Raw genomic sequence first — 19,403 nt, 5'->3', positions numbered from 1 at the left:
TTCAGCTGAACGCTATAATGAATATTAATATAAAATCTTTGCTGAAAAAAGCACACTCTAATATCCAGAATTTACTCAGCAATGACCAGAACGGCTGGGTACAACACAAGTATTTTACATTGGAGATGTTGTGAATAATCCCAGTTAAAACAAAACAAGTGAGCATTGAGAAAAAATATTTTAAAATGAGATAAAAATGAAAAAAAATTGATGTAGATTCATATTGATGAAATTCGGCAAGTTTGTATTCTTTTTTCTTTGAACTGATAATTGATACTAGTGAATACAATTCATAATATGAAGATGAATTTCAAACGCATGTTCAGATACTGTACATCAATTAATCAGAGTAAATGTTGAAAGAAAAATATCAGAAGGGGTTTTTGTGGATACTATAGTGATTTCAGTAGTTGAGATCATGAGTCAGATCATAAGCTAGCCCACCATGGAAAACTTGGAAGCACTGGCAGGCCGTCTCGTTCTAGTATGGGACTCCTCAGCAGTGCGCATCCACGATCCTGGCCTCATGAGATTCCAGCCCAGCACCTCCACATTGTAGCTATTTCATGCGAGAAATATATTCCTACAATAATTTTGAATTACATCATTTCAAACAAGTTAAAGTCATCTATCTATTTATTATATATAGGATTGTTGTCTGTATCCACTTTATTGTGCTTGTAAATCGGTATGTGCTCTGTAATTACAGAATGTAGTATTATTTATTATATGAATAGACATGTGGAGAGGATGGAGTGAACAATACAATTGTGAAAATGTGCAAATTTTACATGTAACGTCAATACTAGGAAAAAAAAACAATTATTACTAGTCATTCAGTTATCATTATTTAGACTGAATTCGTATGGTGTCCATGAATTAGTTCAACTGATAATGAAGACTGTGAACATCACATCTCTCTATAAATCATTGCAACTATACCAAAGAAATTAAGTCAACATGTGCGTTTATTTATTGCGTGATTGTATTTTTCTGATATGTGTCAATCAATAATAAGAAAATATCATTATAGTTGACTGCCCATAAATTCACAGTATATTATTTCTTACGTAGAATGAATAAACAATAAGAGCTGAATTAGTATGAAATGTTGTAGAGATTATCGAACTTACTGAAGTACTCGAGAGTTTAAGGATTCGAATGTGCGAGAATAAAGGTTTTAGGTTCGACTCCCAGATGCAGGGTCACGCATGAGTACTTCTGAAAAGATTCATATTAGGGAGAAACAGATGTACAGTGCTTCCCGGTTTTCAATAGTGACCCAGCTAAGATCAGCTGATGACTTAAAAGCTGTGAAAATAAACTTTATCATTATTCGGTATCAGACGAGTGGTTCATAGCATAAAAATCTATAAATATGGTAGTTCACCTGAGGTTATTACGTGATTTCGACCGTGAAATTTCTAGTCTCTATAAATCCCCCATAGTAAAAGCTAATTCGTTTATAAATATGTGCTTTCTTTAATGTTTAATATTCCCTTCAATTTGTACATAGACATGGTTTTCTTCATCAAATTATTAAACAGAAATATATTAGTATTTTGAAAACAATTATATAAATTTGCATGAAAACAATAGGAATTACGTCACATACATAACATGGTAACTAACTGTGATATATTCATAACATGCATATAATTTAAGTAGAAAATACAACATTAGACCGAATGCTATATTCGTTTTTTCAGTACATAATTAACTGTTTCATCCATAAATATGGAAAATATTTCAGTTGAGATAGATAATTCAACGTAGGGTATATATACATATATACAGACCCAAGAGAGAGATAGACTGTATGTTTAGAATAATAACAATACTGATAATGACAATAATAATACACAACATGTTACTGGAGAAATAGTAATGTCACAAAACTAGAACCAACTTTTTGTTATACTCTCTTACTGAACTGATTGCAAATGATGGTTGATAGTTTTCCGTTCTTCAAACTAACGACTGTAATTGATCACCCTTTGTTGTCAAAAGTTCTGGGATATTTCAATGATGGCTAGAGGTGGAATCGAAAGCAGGCATTTCCTCCTGTTCTCGATTCGTCATTTAGATATACCAACATATCTGATGAACGATTTATTTGCCATCTGGACTCAATAGTTCACTAGATAACATGTTGTTGTTTGAAGCGAAAAGTATCATTTTTTGAGTGTCGGTATAGACATCAACAGTGAGATGAAGGTGTACATTCAGCTGACGTGTCCCAAACAGACGATTACAATCCTTTTTACAATTCAGCTTTATTTAATAAGATTGTCAGGTAGTAAACTATTAAGTCATTCTCTCACTTGATTGGATATATATGAAAGTAGCAATTTAATTTACATTATAATCATGTAAATATATAAGGAAATTTGGAATTGTTTGAAATGTGAATATGAATCGTGTGAGAAATGTGGTGAAGATTATAGTCAGAGGAGATATGTTGTATTAGTTAACAGATTTGACTTGAATAATCTAGTGACCACCTTCCTTAATGTCTGGGAAAGGATCTGAAAACGTTCTATCATACTTGTACCAAAATGTCCAGAGTTACTTATCGTATACCTTTAAATTCCCAATATTATGTTCGATGGGGTCCCCGTGCCTTTAGGAGAGGTTATAGGGATTACTGATAGCAATCCCAGTCTATGAATTCGAAAAAGTGTCTTACACATTTATCTCTTTCTTAGCCGGATGAGACTTAAGAAATAATTCTATTAAATCTTCAAGACCTATATTTGTGTGCTCTTTTTCACTTCATTCAGTTGATTCGTTGAAGGAGCTCAGAAACAAATATCGAGCAAGAAGTTAGAGTTATTTTCAATCCTAATCCCTGGAAATTTCTAAAAATATAATTTCCTTTCAATAACTGTCTACTATAACAAAAACACTGTAACGAACGTTGACAACTAACTCCATTGTATTTTTAACATATTACTTACCTGTTCTATGAAAAAAAATTTCACATGACTCACAAGTACAAACTAAATCTCTAATACTTTGACTGACGTCGAAATTTTACTAATGTCAATTAAAATATACAATACTACTCTCCAATATTTAAGCGCTGGTCACAGTGATCAAAAACACACTGACATACATGGAGTTATTACACAAAAACCACTATGCTGCATTACGGTAAAAGTACGATACCAGGACGAGGTCAAAGCAAGCGTACCGAATGGTTTTAGCTGATATTTAGTCAATAAAAAATAGCTTTTTTAAATGCATAGTTTGTGAAAAGATTTCACATAATTCATGAGTTTGCTGAAGTCTTCTGCAGGTTACTCTGTCAATAAATTGGGAAAAACAAAGACATAGATATCCGTTCCCTCGAATTCTTATAAGGGTATAAATACAATCTTAACATTGTTTGTGACAAGAGTTAGGATCAGGAATTAAAGGTGAAAGTTTAGGCAATAAGACGACACCAGCTATAATGCCAAAATGCTCTGTAGCCATAATGACGGATAAATTTAGCGCAAAATTGAAAGAAGCACTGGTCTAAATTTGATTAATCCCTTCACGAAGTATAGTACCACCGAGTTAAGGTTTGTTTTAAGATTAAGGGTTAGTATTTTGGGATTGCCGAATTTAATAAAATCTTGAACCGGCCACCACTAAGAACCTGAAAATATGTATTACAATTAAATAATGACGATTTACTAGTTTTATCTAGTGTATATGGAAATAATTGACCATTTGATGTGTTTAACACTATATATTTTTTCTCAATGATGACAAAAATAAATAACTTTTGGTGTCATTTTCAACATTCTGAACACTATACATAGGTATCTCTACCGAAATATATAAAAGCATTAATTTTTGAAGTTTGCGCAAAACCCCTTAAGCCCTTTTTTTCAGCTTCTGCCTATACCATCACATTTACTGAAATATCAATCAAAATTAAAACAAAAATATATATTGACAATTTACAGTTATTGATTTAATTGGGACTATTCTGATGATGGATTTGTTTTGGGCGAATAGGAAAACACTGTTCAAGGTTAATGTAGGTGGAAGTCAATTATGCAATGTAATTCGTATAACTATGAGAGTTGGAAAAACCAATCAGAAAGGAATTTAAAAGTGAGTCTAATCAAGTTTAGCAAAAAAATGAGCTTTTTAGTTAGAAAAGAAAACTAATCAATTAGTCAATTTAAGACCGAACGTATTTAAAATTATCATCTGATCTTTTAGTATAATTCGGAGTAGATGAGAGATAGTATGTGCTTGGTTTTTCAAATGGGATTGTTTAAAAAATGGTCAAATGTAAACTAATAATATAAGTGAACTGTTGGAATATTGGAGATTAAATCGTGCATCAATGTACATGTATCATTAACTACTTGATGTGCGGTTGTATCCTTAATATCTTCAATAGTTTGTGAAAACTTGCCACTTCGCATTTTTGTGTACTTGTCCAGTATTACATTCATTCCACAGTTTTCATGAACAATATATAGTGAATAAAACAAAAACTTACTTAACTATGATACAGTGCTATGGAATAAAAGATACTTTTCTATGAAATAAGCAACTATCAGTATGTTAGAAGTCCCTGGAAAATGAGTCTTAAAGACAATAGATCGAACCCACGTTTGAGACAGAAGTAAACTCATTATATTCTGTGAAACTATAAATTCAACAAATTACACAACTTCGTATACTAACAAAAAATGTTATTTATTTGAGCTCATGAAAAAAAATCCCGTCAGAGTTGATTACCCAAATTTTGCAAACATTCTATCCCGCTTAATTTCACACACACATGAACTAGCTTTTTTTTCAATTTAAGTACATTTTAAGGACTAACACACTTCCGTTCGGAAATATAAACGATAAATACATGTAATGATATTAATATTAACATCATAATAATATGTGTTATTAAAACTGTATCCTCGATTAATAATTAAAATGCAACGGATCGCCTAACCGACCGAAAAGATGTATGATTTTAGAAAAACCGAATGACACAATTGGTAGTTGTAAGGCCATTTTTTTCATCGCATTATTTATACAATAATTAGCTATTGACAAGGATAGGATACGTGTCCGTGAATTTGTAGCACTTTTTTCATCGCACTGCACTATTCCGTCCATTTAGTAAAAGAATACTACATATAAGATTATAATGATTGCTGATTATCCTATTTCATGCTCGAAATTGCTTTTATTTTACTGTCTGGGAAGTTGGAATGCGTTACATTAACTTATTCGCAGAAGACATATGAAGATAACGTAATATGAATAACATGAAGTCTCTAGTGGAAATTGCACATATATATAGCAATGACAAACCAAATGAATAGAAAAACGCTCGAAAATGTAAGATATCTCACTTTTATTAAACGTTAAAAAGGGATAGTTATCCTCATATATATACATTGGTGCGATTTATTAAAAATAATTTGTTTACTTTTTCAATGGCATTTGTTATAGAATTTCATCAATGTCGAAGACAAGTACACATGGAATCGCTGTTTTTTTTCTTCGTAAGCGACTTCACTGAGATATAGATGCATAACTAATTACACTAATAGATTGGTCCGGCAACCGGTTTGTAACCATTTGGTCAAACATCAATGGTTTACATTTTAAGTTTAGATGCTAGGTGTTTGACAGTAGCCGGCAGGATACCCAACCTTATCTAGGTTTCGTGTTAGTCAGCACACTTACAATCTTAATAGAACTAATCATTTCTATGGTATTCGAACACGTATCACTTAATTTCATAGTCGTTTATGCTAATGCTGCACTATATATTCTGTTTTCATTTTAATGAATAAATAAGCATATTATTGATCGAGAAAGAAATGTTGAAGTAGAACTTTTTTTTCAAGACAAAACAAAACGAAATGTGTGTATATCGTTCGCTCATTATTTCTGAATAAATTAACCATGCATCAAAATATTCCTTTAAAGCAAATAGCATTGAAAGAGCATCATTTTAATCAATGTTTTCTAAATATTATGTGATATCGAAGTTAAGTGTTTGTGAATAATAATGAAAAGATTGTGAATCTGTAGATTTAGCTACTACTGATACAATTTGAGATACTACTGTGTAATTCAAAAAAAAGAGAACACACTAATTAGTTTTACCTGGGATTAAATGATTTTCAAGTTGATGAGAATTAATTTTAAATCAAAACATTCTTTCATACACTGAACTGTAATATATTTATTAGATTCATTCTATAGAGACTTATTGACACATAAATTAGTCAGTCATTCAGTCCGTTAGTCATAACCAACACAGAACTTAGCACATATGCATATCGGTTAAAATTATTGTACAACATCAGTACAGCCAAATGAGGATATCCTGACTAGTTTCAGAACGGTAGATGTATTGACAGTACCACTGATTGTATAAAAGATCAGATATAGACAAAATGATTGGAGAGGAACGAATGAACTCATGGAATAAGATAGTTCTGAAACTCAGAATGCAAGAGAAAGCAAAGAGTTAGTACTTTCACAACATTGTGCTTGATTCTGAATCTTATCATTCAAGATCTCCAACCATTAGCCACAATAATTGCGTGGAGTTCAACAAGATAGTCGGGATCTACCCACACTGAACATTTCGACAGTCAGTAGCTCCATGAATTGAAGCATGTCGTTGTTTGATCAACCAGTCTCCAAAACCTGCCGAGGTAGGCGGGGGTTGAGCTTATGTGAGCTTACGTGTCCCAACCATCTCAGTCAATGAGAATTCACTAACTGATCAATCGACACATCATACCTGGTACACTACCGCTAACGTCAACATGTAACATATAATGTAAGTCGAAAATGGTAAAAGTATTCAATTTAATTATCCCAAAAAACTTGAGAAGCTATGAAATTTTTCTAATTACATATCACTGCATTTATCTTTAGAAGACTGGTCCAGCATTCAATAGTTTAAATATATACACACAATACTGAACAACCGTTTTTAAGCACCGTTAATTTGTAACGGGTTTACATTCGATATGACTGAATCTCACACGGGTAATGTCTTCTCTCACTACTTCTAGAACTCTGGAATTTACCTCTCGAAGTTAGTCATCAGTGAGCACATTACTATTATTATTATTGAAAGAATCTTTGTGAAGATTTCTGAACATTATGGTTTACATCACAAAGTGATCTTAGTTAAACAACCAATCAGGAGTAAGACTAATCAGTAGTGCGTATCCACGCATCGCACACAATCTTCAGATGATCTGTATAGATCAACTGAACTTCAAAATATACAAAACATACATACATATTTTCCGTGACTTCCGATTGGTCTTCTTGGTGAGGTTGTATCTTCTCAGTTGAATGTTTCAGTCATGAAGCTTTTACTGTCTTTTCGGACAACATCATCAGTGTAAACTTCAAATGTAAGTGAGCTGTTAAGTGTTTTTTTAGTGATATTATCCAGTTAGACAAGGAAGGATTCACAATAACCAACCGGATGAAGGAATGCGATTCCATTAAAACCATTTCACCTGAGCTAGAAATCGTCTCCACTATCTATCTCAAAAGACTTTCCAAATATAGTAAAAAATAACCATTCATTGAACTGGTTACATCCGTCCTTTCATGTACTTTTATTCAAGATTTTTCAAATAATTCCCACCGTTATTATCAATCTACCATTTAATTTCAAACTGAGAACATTACGCACACAACACAACTCTGGGATGCAGATACATCCAGATGATAAGTCCAAAATAGAACGAAATCCACATCCCGCATTCCACTGCTAACCACCATCCATCTCTGCTTGTAATTATTGGCACAGTTTATTATTATTATCACTATTATTATTATTATTATTATTATTATTATCTCCTTTATTCAATATTATATTTTTGGTACAATATAGAATTCTCAGTGCAAAGTATTTCAACAAGTTTCCGTTTCTTTCTTCTTGGTCGGTCCCGGCGATAAATATCGAGTGATCGCCAGTTAGATGTTAGCACTTCAGTGACTGAACATCTGAATAATGTGCATTCTTTTCGTTATATATTGCCAGCAACCACATTGTCTCTTATTGAGTTTTTTGTAACTTTGACAACGAAAGGTTGTACACTTTTCAGAAACGCAGCAGGATAGGTTATGCGATTAATAAACATAATGATATATTAAAACAAACAAAAATCTATAACTTGTTGAAATATCTAGATGGCAGGAACAGGTAGCCCAGATGCTCAAGCAGGCCGCAATGATTCATTCATTTTGTTATGTATATCTTTACAAGAACAATGCTTTTCCTCTATGCTGTTAGACACATAGACAAACTCCTAACAGATTTTGTGTAACTGCTTATTTGACAATTTCTTATCATTATTATTACCCTATTCATTCATTTTATTCATTTACGTGTATACTTTAAATTCTGATTAACCACTACAGTCAAAATGTCTAAACATTTCTATTTGTAAATGTAAGCACTGGTGAGAAATTATCGGAAACATGCAACTTTCTCACATTTTACATGTATGTAAATAAATTTGAATGCATTGAAATAAAGTGAGTATATTTAGTGGAATTGAATGATTTCATCCTGTTTTGTAACCACCAATCAGCTGACTATATCTGGATGCTGGTTTTAATGTCTTTACTGAGATTTAAACTTTATATTATTCACTTCAAATGCGTTAAACACTAAGCTACTGTGTTCAGCTGGGTAGTGACTTATTTAACGATTATTAGAGTATTAGAAAGGGTTTGTAATTTTCTGTTGTTAATACTCAAGACTGTGATAGGTGAGACCCTGTTATCATTTGTACATCTTGAGAGAATTAATTTGACTTAATGTGACAGCATATTTCTTTTGCTATTTTTGATAATTTGGCTTGAAGTGTACTCCAGAATGAAATTTGTAATGTCTATAAAGACCATCCTTCATGTCATAACGATGAATTGAACTATTCAGTGATTTGATCATAGGTACCAAACTTGTAGAAAATTTTTTTTAGCAGAAGGCATCAGGTAAATATTATGAAATCTGATAAGCTGAATAATAAAAACCATGTTCTAGTCATTTGAAATTTACTGAAGCTACACTGCATCAACCTTAATTTATGTATTCCAGAAAAACCAGTTGGTTTCATTGTGACAGCATTTTTCTTGACAATTGTTTAGTTTAAAATTTTATGAATCTTCTTTCCCCTGATAGTATTACACCTAAATGATTAAATAAGATTTGAACATACTCGTGAAAGCATTATCAAATATCTTTTTACCCTCACTTTAGAATTGCGTAACAAGAATTAACTATCCTTAACAAAGAAAATCTTCCCGTTACCTAAATATTTGTTTTAATGAATAGATTATCACCATTGAAACTGAAGCGCTAATTAACTTATCAACACGTAACTATATGTTATAACAAGAACGTTAGTCAACTACTCATGAAGAACTTGAAATCCGGCACATATGTGCATCAGTTCCAGTTGCTACACCGCACCAGCATGTCGAGACAAATGTCATAGTTGTAGTAGTAGTAGTAATAATAATAATAATAGTACCAGTGTAGAACTTATCAATAATAGATAGTATAATTAGATAATAATCAATTCACCAAATAAAAAAAACATGAAACATTCATAAAAGATCAAAGCTTTTTAGGATTTTTATAAAAAAATAATTGACCAAACCATGTTTTTAAAACGATGAGAAACTTACTTCTTGGCATGGTGACGACTAATTTCTCAGCGTTAGATTGTATTATTTTTAATTCTGCCATAATTTCGCTGAACTCTGTATTGATTATGCCTTGATTTGTTAACTGTATTTTCTGATTATTATTATCATTATCATTATTTGATGATGACGATGTTGATAAACGAAACAGATTAAGATATTCACATCGTATAATATGACCATTCATAGGACATGATGATGTATCACTACTTCTGGATCGACGATAACTATCATCGGCATCAAGTAAAACATTTGATGCTGAATTACATGATTGTGCGATACAACTAATTTGTAACATAGTTTTATCAACCATAATTGTTTTATCGTCTTCTTTCGATGGAATTATTTGAATTTTAGGATAATGGACTGTGTAAAAAAATACAAATATACAGCAAATATATAAAATATACAGATAAATAACAAACAGTAAGTTTAAAGATGTAACTTGTGATTGTGTTCCAACAAAAACATTGAACCTGTAAACACTGGGGTCAATCCTCATGGGATTACTTAAGTAGTATCCGTTCGTGGTCCAAAATCACTAGAAAATAGTTAAATGAGATATTATAAAACATTACATTTGTTTAATAATAATTACCAGTGTTCATAACATGTTAGTAATGTGTGACTTGGAACAAAACAAAAGATAAAGACATTTGTCAACCATTCCTATAAACTTGAAGGAATTAATGCTCTCAGTAGGATTTAAACCATCATCACCCAGACTCACACTTTGAGATATTAACAGTAATCTGTCCTAGAAATCGATAGAATTCTATCATCACCCATTACAACATTAAATATATACATAATATTGGACTTCTCAACGGTAATCATTTACTACAGCACCAGGTATGAAGAGAAAACACACTAACGAGTCATGACACCTTAACCATTTGATCGCTAGGTTATTATCTTATGATAATGAACCAAATAGTATATTTTTAAAGATAATATTCAATTTTTCTGAAATCTAATCTTAATTACTTTAGAGCATTTATTGTTATAACACATTAAAAGTTTCTAACATAATGACAGATATGAAAGAAAAACTATATAACATCAACAATTGAAGCAACAAACTCGTTCAGTAGTTCAATGTTAAACAAAAAAAGTCATTTATAAAAATGGTAGAAAACAAAGTGACAATTAAATATCTTTTTTAATTATGAAAGTGTGAAATAATATTGGAAACAAACAAACACTTGAATGAAGAATAGAAAGTGAACTCAAACAAAACAAAAACAAAGTTTACACTCTTTAAAAATATTAGTTAAAAGATATATTTCTATTCATTTGAGTATAACGATTCAGTTATATTTATTGAACACCTAATTGTATCATCAATTCAGAATATTTATACAGCACATATAGTTTATAGCGAGTTTAGGATACTGAAGAACCTGGATAGGGGTGTAGCTGTTTCAAACGAGTAATGAATTTTATTTGTAGTTAATGTCAGCTACCCTTTACACGTTGAACCAATGAGGACTTAGTAAACAGTAAATCTTTATCTTTATTCTCAGTGTGTTCATACAAGTGGATAATTCCCATTCAATGTGTTATTAATATCTGTATGATTTGAGAGGTTGATCCACTTTTATCAAGCTTCTTCTGACCATGTAATTTTGCCTTCATATTAGGCAAGCATATGTCAAGTGATAGTACCAGCCTGTTGTTTAACACTCACATTTGTATCAAATACAAAACATATATTTTGTAGGATTAAATTAGTTAGTTAAAAATACAGTTTACACTTGTATACTACTAGCAAGAATGTTTTATGGTTATTCTACATATTATATACATTATAACATGATCCGTCCAGCAGATATGCTAAATCGGCTACGAAGGTTTTTGCAGATTTTTCAGAACACAGGCAATTCATGAAATGTTGAAAGTTGTTTGTAGAGATTATACTATAAGGATCATATGTAAAAGACCAGAAGAACTATCGACTTTGTCTTAATGTATTCACTGAACGTATGGGATCACATGTGCTTTCCAATCATTAGTTCGTTGTCCAGGTGATATCTGATGAACTGAAGTCGCGCAAAGCCAACTGCGAACACAACCACATGGAAATTAAAAAGACAAGAGACTAACTCTTAAGGACTTCTAGTGACGTTTTGAGCGGTGAAAACAAACATGAGATGAGCTTATTAACAAGAAATAGATATGTGCCTTAACTTTTATAAAATGGTACTTTTATGACCTCAGTCCACATATTTATTGCACAGAACAGTATACTTCTCCTTACTTGAACAGCAAACATATAAATTTGAAGTCCAATTATACTGTTGACATAAAAACAAAATTTATCATACTTCTAACTAATTACCACCTCAGAATGAATATTATGTCCCAAATATCGGTTATAGCCAAATCGTGAAAATTTCGAAATGACCAGTGGAATTCAATAATCTCGAGTATGAGACAGATACCCACCCTAAGTAATGAAAGATCATTGTGCAGTGTCAAGGAGTACATTTAATTCAGAAATATACATCATTCGATACCAGTTCAATGGTCGAGAAGTTAAGCGCTCATTTCGAGATTGAAGTTCCTTGGTCATAGGTGTGCACTTCTGAAGAGTACCATACTTGGAAGAAACAGCTATCTTATCCTTCATAGTTCTCAACAGTTGTTTAATTAGTATTATTAATTGATGTAAACTACAAATAATTGTCATATGTGTTTAACTAGGTGAATTTTTTTTAATCAACAATCAAATATTATGTTTATTCACAGTCAATTATTTTATTACTAACAATGTGTCTACATACCAAACTACACAAAATCCACATAATTTACATTAATAGATTCATAAATAAATGTTCACCTTGGGAAACTTGAAAATCACATAAACAATACCAAATATAATTGTCGTCTAAAACATAAATATTCTCGTAAAATATCTACATTATAAAGACTCTTTAGATAAATATAAGTAGTATATGATTAATATATGTGATTTATCACTACAGTAAATTGTTCATTTCGTTATACAATTATGAATGTTATCTGTACGTACACATACACACACACACTGAGAGAGAGACGTATTTAGTAGTAGTAGAGTGAATAATTTTTTTTAAAAAACTATTCTTACTTATCAACATGTTAATTAATTAAACAGGATAACACAATTATATGTTTGTTCTGTTTACTGTATTCTGAAATAACACTAATGTATATCCGTCTACATAGTTCACATTTATGAATAAAATGTAAACAGTGATTAACTGATTCATTGTATCATCGAAATAATGAACGTATCATCATTACACTTTTTATACAATTTAAAACATATAATACAGAACTGGAAGTGAACTTCCATGTGATGTTATATACACATATTATATGATATGAAAATATTTATTGAATCTCCATATTGAGAAGTTTAATTTGGGTTGCATTTTCAACTGTCGAAAATTAAATAGCTAAACGATTAAGACGTATATGAAATATAAAACAACTCTTTGTATGAAACTTTCTTCAAGTAGACTATAATTATGCAAATGCTAGTAACTAGTTTTAAAATAATTTTACAAAATTTCAATTAGAAGTTACTGCTGTAAGAGTAGTGAGAAAGTCATTATCACAAGGGTATAAGGCACGTTGTATAGTGAACTGATGGAATTCTAAAATTTAAATCCTCGAAATTCAATTCAGATTGCTCTGGAATCATCAGATGTGAAGGTCCTATGATTCAGATTCAGTTAGAGTCATGGGTGGCGGAGTTTACTGTTAAAGGGTCTTATAGTAGAACGAAACGGCTGTTCAGTGTGACTTGGGATTTGTAACTTCATTCCAACATACCATGAGTAGATGACTAAGAACACCTCACACAGTACTCAAATATTTATCCAGTCTGAAACTCTCCTGTACTATTTTAGCTTTCTGTTCGAATATTATTAATAATATCATAACCAATAGTTATTAACAATAACAATATTACCACTTTATATGTAAGTTTGTTATAATAATTATAATAAAAGTCAATTTCAATTCACTGAAGTGATGTTAATCCAACTGCACTGCATAAGTTGCCTAACATCAATTTTTTTTTTAAAGTAAACAAACAGACTTGCATTTAATGATAGACAGATAGATAAGTAGCTAGAAAGTAGAGAAAATGTAGGCATTAGGCAGAGACGACAGGTGGAAATAAGAACTTTTTATAAATAAAATGATGGTATTGCTAAAAGCAATTTACAAAAAATTAAATCGAGTCTTAAAAAGCTTAAAAAGATTTTAAATCATTTGAATACTTACAATCAAAAAAGGTATGAGAAAAACATATTTGTGGATATTTTGATGTAAAGAATGATCCATGAATAAAAATCGTTATTTATATTATCATATCTCATTTCACTCACTGATGCGTCGAATATTCACTGAACAACTTATTGAGTGGTTTTTTAAAAAGTTCATTATAAGCAAACTGAACTGAAACAAAGACTGATTGTAAGAAAAGATGGATAGTAGCGTCCTTGATTCCACTGCTAGCCACTATCCATCATTGCTTATAAAGCTTGTGAATTAAGGTAATATCGTGGCGATCCGCACAGGATGCACATGTTCCAACAAGGGACTGATCAACTGCAGTCCCAAACAACAATCGCAAGATACAAACAAACAACATCATGTGAACTCAAAGGCTGATTGTTATCTAGAATCTGTACATGAAAGGTGAACACTTGAAACGTTTAATATGGTAATTTTCATCATGTGGTGGCCGAATAAATGTATCCTTCCAATTTTGAGCATTCTGAGCACTAAATGTATTTATTTCCATCTTACATTTTTTATAGTGAAAAATGGAAATCATTCGTGGTTGAATTTCGTGCAAATAACTTGAAAATACTGATAAAATTGCTTCCTCAATTCCGATTGGCCCGCTCTCCAAAAATACTTCTACCAATATTATTTACGCAGACGGATTTTCAAAATAGGCTGTTATTAATATTACAATTTTCAATAAATCAATTTGAAGAGAGTATATTATTCATGGAAATACAGCACATTAAACTTAGAATTCATAAAATTGATATGAATTCATCCCTGCTTGATATGACTGAATCATTCGTCTCATTAAAATCACTTGGATAGATGTATATAAAAATAATAATTATTAATTCTATTGTTGTGTGAAAGAATCTAGTATACTGATTGTTGGAGGGAAGAGATTTTATAGGTTTTAAAGTTGTATTCAACACAGATTGACCTTATTTGAGATGCCATTAAAATCAGGCAGCATTAGCTTCATACTTTTGGTTAAGTGTTTGCTGCTGGATATGAATCCCATATTTTCGATTCATAGAGGAATTCTTAATGCACGGTACCAAAGAGTCCTGTATTAGGATAAAACAGACGTCTTGAACTCTCTGGCTTCTTGTAGCACTCGCACTGACATTAATTTGTGGTAGGTACAATCTATTGTGGTCATTGATTTATTCGTTTTGATTGCATGATAAACAAACTATGACAATTTTTTCCTGAGTGTCGTTCTTTGTTTAGTTCACGAAAGAGAGACAGGGGGTATCATTCAATTCATGTGAGCCGCCCTCACTTCAAGCCCTAAATTTCGTTGTATTTATGTCTTTTATACGAAATGTCGGGCTGTGCTACACCGAACAAGCTCATGACAGGCAATTCAGTAATAAATCTGGATGCTTGAAATGCAATCTTTAACTATTATTACAGTCCAACAGAAAACACTTACTCACTGAATGAACAAAAACATAGCTGAAAGTATTAAATATAACATACCGTCTCGATACAGGAAACGTTGTGGATAAACTCCGTTCTCGGTTAACAACATATATCAAATCTCTCCACATGAAGAATCTATGAATCCATTTATAAACCAGTTATCAATTATTGTTGGTATATGATTATGAGAACTTGGTTACTAATGGGACAAGAGAACATGTCTACACAAGTCCTAGCAGATGACTGACAAAATGTACAAAATAAAAATGCAAGTTTCATCACGTTCTCATTTATTCCACAACAGTTCTAAGCCTATTTCACATTATACAAAAACAATAGTTTCACTGACCACTAATTTACACAGGTTGTAAAAAACTAAATAATAACCGATATATATATATATATATATATAATTATTCATCAATGTTACCAACTAAGGACACAGTAGAAGCCGATGGTCAAAATTAACATGAAGATAACACACAGTAAATCGGTGTCATAACAGAAACAATATTTTTTAAAAATAGCGCGAAGTAAATGCGTACCAATACATAATACATGCATACAGAGAGAAAAATGTACACGATTAACTCGGAAGTCTATGTTATATATATATATATATATATATATATATATATATATATCAAACTGTGAACTTAAGGTCACATGTGAAATTATACTTAATATTTTTGGAATGAATCAACAAATAATCATCTTCATTACTCTCAGTGAAAGTAACATGTATTTGATTGTATACATCGTAGACTGATCTTCGTTAAATAATCACAGGAATTTGGGAAGCCTTGGATAGTTGTTTTTCTCACATTGTATCGCTAGTTATATATAGTTATACTATTTAAACTTGGATTAATTTTAATTTGGTTATTTGTTCTCTGAAGAAGTGACTTACACTAAGTCACGAAACGTCAGAAAGTCCAAATTTCTACTCATTGGGATATTACAAATATATTATTTTTATTTATAACACATTACAATAAATACACTTGAAACGAAGTATCCCATATTTAGTACACTTGTTTATAGTAGCTTTTAAATCTCTATCTGGCAAATTAGAGAATATTAAATTTATTTAAAATTATTAAAAAAATAAAGTGTTTCTTACTTACTCTATCCAAAGTAAAATTAAAACATACACATGTGAAACATAATAAGTCATAATTATAGTATAATACTAACAAAGTGGTTAAACACATGCACATATAAAAAAACACTTACATGGTAATCCATAAACATGTAACTTGTAAAGACCTTTTACATTCACCGTAACATAATCAAATGTGTAGCTTTCTAAATCTGTAGTTGGACAATTATATTCTTTAAAATTGGCACCATCATTACCAGAACTAGCTGTCGATGTACAATCATTTTGAAGATTAATTATTTTCGTCAATGATTCCATACCACTGAAATGTAATGCTGTGAAAATAAAGAAATAAAAATAAGCGAGAAAATGGTACAGAAATACAATTTTCGATGTGAACAATGTAAAATAAAGTAAGCTAACCGATGAGAATTAAGTGTATTCTCATTGTAGAAACAAACCACGTTTTTTTATTAGTTCATGACCATTAAATTTTGACGATTCACACGATTACTGTTGTGAAAAATAAGATTGAATAATTCCGCAGTAACAATTTATCGATAGGATTGTTTTGTGCAAAGAACCAAACAAACAAAACAACGTGGTAAATGTTTAGTAAACAATAATCAAAGGAGACCATAGTAAAACCGGAAAAAAACATGGGTTTATATAACAACTGGTTTCACATGATAGACAAATAAAAAATAATAAATGCACGATGATCAATGATCAGACTTAATAATACAAGAAGCCAACCAAGTTTATAGTGTTGTCTAGCCTTTGTAAGTGAACCACATTTTAGTAAGTATAATTCACCGGAAACTAACTGACCGGAGTGTGTGTAGGTTAGAAATAAGAAACAAAATAGTTAAGTTCATCAGCGTTGTTAAATACATTGATTGGTTTTTACATGAAAAATGATCTGAATACTGTTAGAATGGATGAGTGGCTATCTTGCAGTCATAAATATACAAGATAATTATTAAGAATTGTATCAATAAGTAGACGTGTATATAGACCTCTTATTAGTTGGCATCTGTTAACATATATATATATATATATATATATATATATATATAAAGCTGGAATTTATCGCTATGACAATCAAACCTGGATTACAGTGTAACAGTCTGAGATCCTACCACTGATGTAATCGCGTTACATTTGTCATTATTTAGTAATGATGTAATGCATATAATTTATGTTAGGTGAAGGTAGTTGGCAGAAAACCGTATGGAAATGATTCCCCTTACTGAACCCATATTGGAGCCGCAACCTGTAGCGTCTCAAACTGTGGGACTAACTGACCCAGATTCATGTCATAGAGAGATCACCAATTCTATAGGGTTTCACGATATTAAGCGACCATCTTCCGTTGTCTTCAGTTGTTGTTCTCCTCACATTCGATACAGTTGAATTCTACTAGTTACGGCTTCTGCTTAGAACTTTGGAAATTTTCCCTCGAAGCTAGTCACTGAAAAGCACGTAATAACTATCATTATGAATGTTTCAGAGATCGTTGAATATTATAAAGATCACGGAAGAACTGTACAGCTTTCTCATCCTAGTACCTGACTCCTCAGCGGTAGTCATCCACGATTCGTGAACTCATCAATCTTCGCAACATTCATACCCGATAACTATATATATATATGTCAAGTTTAACTCCACTATCTGTTAAAATGTTCTACTTTCCCAACTTTAAAATGTGGAAAAATTAAACGATATGACACAGATAATATTATATGACATTAAATTAGCCTACTGACATGACATATACATTTTTTTATTGTAATGAACTAAATTTGTAACAATACATGAATACAATTTTGTAATAACAGATGAAAAGTACATTGTTTCAGAGAAGAGAACAATTCCGTCTTACATAAACTAATAGTAGTAGCCTTAGTCCTGGTTAAATTTTTGAACAACAAAAAAAGGACACACCATAAATTTAAGTATCTATTTTTATGTGAACATAATATTTATGGTTGGGTTTGTTTGTTCATTTATTTGACAAGAATAAAAATGTCAGTTTTCTACTTTGAGGACCAAAACAAAAACTTATTCATTAAAAAAGAGAAAAGAAACACGTATGATAATAACCGGATGTTGTTTCGTTTTTCTTCCTTGTTTGTCAATGGTCACTGATGTTAACCAGCAACAGTTTAACTTAATTTAAAGTGAATAATTTTTATATACATGCTGAAAACTTCACATTACTGTTATTACTGCACTAGAATTAGGTAAAAGTTATTAAATCGATCGTTATCAATACAACTGTGATAATATTATGATAATATGTATTTGTGATCATAGTGATAATACAGAGATAAATCTACTAAGATGAATATATGGAGAATGGTCAGTTGAGATTTTTAACAAGAATAATTGAAGAAAAATCGTTTACAAATGAAATATTGCGCGTTGAATAAGCTAATGACTATTTGGATTCAATATCAAAATGGATAACGTGTTAAATGTATTGATGCTAAAGGGACGAGATTCGAGTGTCGATGTGAATATCAACGTTGGGCATGTAAGTATATATAACTGAGACAAAAAAAAGAAGAGTGAAACACGCATCCTGAATTACACTGACAGCCATAATCCAACTTTATTAAGACTATGAATTCTAGTTTATTATTTTAATATTGTTTCAAAGTTGAAATATCTATTCATGTTTATCACTGAACTCCGCCTGTAGCTCTTCTAGAGTTACTGCCGGTCCCAATAGTATTGAGCGTTTTCTTCGATTAGATATTTGAACGTTCAATATTTTCATGGAAAACAAAGACAATATTAATTTAGTAAGACAAACGGAACTTTATGGATTTTCTTAAAGCTGATACAATAGTTTTCTCATATG

General features: G+C 31.1%; 1 protein-coding gene across 1 annotated transcript in view; it reads right to left on the bottom strand.

The window, feature by feature from the left end:
• MS3_00010303 (uncharacterized protein) overlaps window positions 1-19,403 on the bottom strand; it is a 123,154-nt gene that overhangs the window by 71,552 nt on the left and 32,199 nt on the right. The window contains exons 4-5 of the mRNA XM_051218665.1: window positions 16,669-16,869; window positions 9,697-10,080 (exon numbers count right to left, since the gene is read on the bottom strand). Coding sequence (XP_051070445.1) covers window positions 9,697-10,080; window positions 16,669-16,869 — 585 coding nt within the window. The remainder of the gene's footprint in view (window positions 1-9,696; window positions 10,081-16,668; window positions 16,870-19,403) is intronic.

This window comes from Schistosoma haematobium, chromosome ZW (assembly GCF_000699445.3).
Source record: "Schistosoma haematobium chromosome ZW, whole genome shotgun sequence".
In the NCBI taxonomy this organism is placed as follows: domain Eukaryota; kingdom Metazoa; phylum Platyhelminthes; class Trematoda; order Strigeidida; family Schistosomatidae; genus Schistosoma; species Schistosoma haematobium.
The sequence above is the reverse complement of the archived record's forward strand: the minus strand, read 5'-3'. Positions and strand labels throughout refer to the sequence as shown.